This window comes from Cebus imitator, unplaced genomic scaffold (assembly GCF_001604975.1).
Source record: "Cebus imitator isolate Cc_AM_T3 unplaced genomic scaffold, Cebus_imitator-1.0 Scaffold10, whole genome shotgun sequence".
Classification (NCBI taxonomy): Eukaryota; Metazoa; Chordata; class Mammalia; order Primates; family Cebidae; genus Cebus; species Cebus imitator.
In genome coordinates, this window is record NW_016107325.1 from 3,581,822 (window position 1) to 3,585,196 (window position 3,375).

The 3,375-nt window shown below is 39.3% G+C and overlaps 1 protein-coding gene across 14 annotated transcripts in view; it reads right to left on the minus strand.

The window, feature by feature from the left end:
- The window catches only part of WDSUB1 (WD repeat, sterile alpha motif and U-box domain containing 1), a 51,327-nt gene that overhangs the window by 22,003 nt on the left and 25,949 nt on the right, over positions 1-3,375 (minus strand). For all 14 annotated transcript variants that reach the window (XM_017547547.2, XM_017547541.1, XM_017547610.2 and 11 more), the window contains 3 exons: positions 2,655-2,688; positions 482-522; positions 294-400 (listed from right to left, as the gene is read on the minus strand). In XM_017547547.2, coding sequence (XP_017403036.1) covers positions 294-400; positions 482-522; positions 2,655-2,688 — 182 coding nt within the window. The remainder of the gene's footprint in view (positions 1-293; positions 401-481; positions 523-2,654; positions 2,689-3,375) is intronic.

Below are 3,375 nucleotides of genomic sequence, written 5' to 3' on the forward strand. Positions count from 1 at the left end.
GCAACCTCCACCTCCCAGGTTCAAGCAATTCTCCTGCCTCAGCCTCCTGAGTAGCTGGGATTACAATCATGTGCCATAATGTTCAGCTACTTTTTTGTATTTTTAGTAGAGACGGGTTTCATCATGTTGGCCAGGCTGGTCTCAAACTCCTGACCTCAAGTGATCCGCCCACCTTGGCCTCCCAAAATGCAGGGATTACAGGCATGAGCCATGATGCCTGGCCCGATTTACTTACTTTCTGACTTAAATGGTGAGTGGGGTTGAAATGAGTTAAAAATGATGTCCTTACTAACCTTGGCAAAGTGTTTCCAGGTCAAATTGCCAGATGTTCACTGTTTTGTCCATTGAACCAGTAGCAAGTAAAAGGGTATGAGGTGCAAAAGCACAAGCTGTGACATACCTAGTTAATAAAAAACAGCCATTATGTATCTTCTGACTAATTTTTAAATTACATTAATACAAAGTAAGGTTAAGTTCAGACCTGGTGTGCTGAGTCAATGTGTGAAGTATATTCTCAGTATTCTGAAAAACAACAAAAACAGCTTTACATTTATTCAGGTAAGAGTAAAGTTACTGATAAAGACTCACATTTGACATAAATTGTTTATTAAGTAGACATGTTAATATTTATTAGTAACTAACATAAGTTGAAACTTTACTCAATGAATAGTAGAAATGGCATCTGTAACTAATAGCATTCTCAGGTATTTATTTCACTTTTTCTCAATTATTGGCATTATTGTCTGCTAGCCACCTCCTTAGAAATTTTTAGTACAGTAGACCCTTAGCATTTGCTCATCTGTTTGAACCTACTAATAGTAACCTAAACATCTATTACATGAAATAATTTGTATTTTTTGCTATGACATTTGATATGTACACATTGCAGGACCAATGGGTAGAAATCAGTCCCGTGGCCGAACCCGGTGGCTCACACCTGTAATCCCAGCACATCAGGAAGCCGAGGCGGGTGGACTGCATGAGCCCAGGAGTCTGAGATTAGCTTGGGCAAATGGTGAAACCCCATCTCTACAAAAAATACAAAATATTAGCTGGGTGTGGTGGCATGTGCCTGATATCCCAGCTACTTAGGAGGTTGAGGCAGGAGAATTGCTTGCGCCCTGGAGTTGGAGGTTGCAGTAAGCTGAGATCGCGCCACTGCACTCTTGCCTGGGCAACAGAGCAAGAGTCTGTCTCAAAAATAAAAAAAGAAAGAAAGAAATTAATCCCTTAGACTTTCAGTACACTAAGGTGGCCATCCAATATTATATGTGTATTTAAGTGGAGCTCACATACATATTTTACAGAGAAAATTTAGTGGGTTTTTTTGAGAATGTAAAATCTCATGAAAAGTTCATGAGAAATATTAAAGATCTACCTCACCTAGCTTGAGTATTCTTTCCCATTTCCTGCCAGAGTACTCAGTGACTTGAATTTCTATGTGGAGGACTAGCTTATACCACGTGCTTAACTTGCTACCCTTTGATTACTTTTATCTCCATTTATTTGCTGGCATAGCCACAGCCTAAATTCAATCATAAGGACGCTCCACTCAACACTGATTTCTCTTGGACAATATTTTTTTTTCAACTACTTTATTTATTTTTGATACAGGGTCTCACTCTTGCCCAGACTGGAGTACAGTGGTGCGATCTCAGCTCACTGCAACCTCCACCTCCAATATTCAAGCCGTCCTCCCACCTCAGCCTCCCAAGTAGCTGGGACTACAGGGACTCACCACCAAGGTCGGCTAAGTTTTTGTATTTTTGGTAGAGACGGGGTTTCACCATATTGGCCAGGCTGGTCTTGAACTCCTGGACTCAAGCCATCTGCCTGCCTCAGCCTCTGAGTGCAGGTGTGAGCCACTGCACTCAGCCACAACTTCGTCTTTACCCACACATGATCAGTCAAAAACTCCCATTATCTTAGCTGCGTGCAGTAGCTCATGCCTGTAACCTCAACAATTTGGGAAGCCGAGGCTGGGGTATCATGAGGTCAGGAGTTCGAGACCAGCCTGGCCAACATGGTGAAACCCCATTTCTACTAAAAATACAAAAATTAGCTGGATGTGGTGGCACGTGACTGTAATCCCAGCTACTTGGGAGGCTGAGAACTGCCTGAATCCAGGAGGCAGAGGTTGCAGTGAGCCGAGATTGCACTACTGCACTCCAGCCTAGCAACAGAGCAAAACTCCATCTCAACAAACAAACAAACTCCGATTTTCCAAGTCCATGATAACCTATTCTTTCTTATGCTACTCTCTAAATACAGCCAGAAGTCTAAGAATGGTAGGTCACTTTCAACCATATTTGCCAAAAGCCCTAGGATAAACATTCATCCTTTCCTATTATGAAAGCCTGGTGTAAAATTTAATAATTGATTGTATGTGATGTTTTGAATACTGGGCTCTTTAAATATGTATTTTTTATAACATTTAAAATCTATCCATCTTAAAATCATTACTGAATATTTAAGGGCTTGTTGCAGAACCAGTATCTTACTTGCATAACTATTTCAGCATTTGTGAAAATGTATATGTTCTTAGTCATACTAAACAGAAAAAACAAACACTTTTTCTATGATGCCTAATTTGAAGTTCAGTAGTCTAATAAACATAACTTTCATAGATCACCACAAGATTTTTAAATACTTACAGTATCATATACTATAACCGACTTATCCACTGATCTTTAAAAGAAAAGAAATTACAGGTGAAAAGTTCTATAAAAACAAAGTATAACATTTATGTAATTAGTATTTTTAAATAATTTTAGTAACTTTTTTAGAAAAGACAGATATTCAAATACATTTAGAATGCAATCTTTTTGTTCATATGTATGAAAACGTTAATTCAAAAAACTACATGTGGCCGGGCATGGTGGCTCAGGCCTATAATCCTAGCACTTTGGGAGGCCGAGGTGGCGGATCACCTGAGATCAGGAGTCTTGGGACTAGCCTGGCCAACATGGAGAAACCCATCTCTACTAAAAATACAGAAAAAAAATTATCTGGGCATGGTGGCGTGTACCTGTAATCCTAGCTCCTTGGGAAGCTGAGGCGAGAGGAGGTGGAGGTTGCAATGAGCCAAGATCACACCACTGCTCTCCAGCCTGGGTGACAGAGTAAGACTCCGTCTCAAACAAGACAAAACGAAACGAAAAAAACTACATGCCATATATAAAATTTAGAAAATTATAAGCTTTATTAAAACAGTAGTATATACTACTTATACTATATGACCATGAACAGAACAAGCATCTCTGATATAACACAACTCTATAAACAAGTTAGTAACTGAATGGAAAAACCACAAGGAAAAGCTATTGTTTGCTACTTGGTTTTGCTTCAGATAGAACTTTTTTTTTTTTTTTTTTT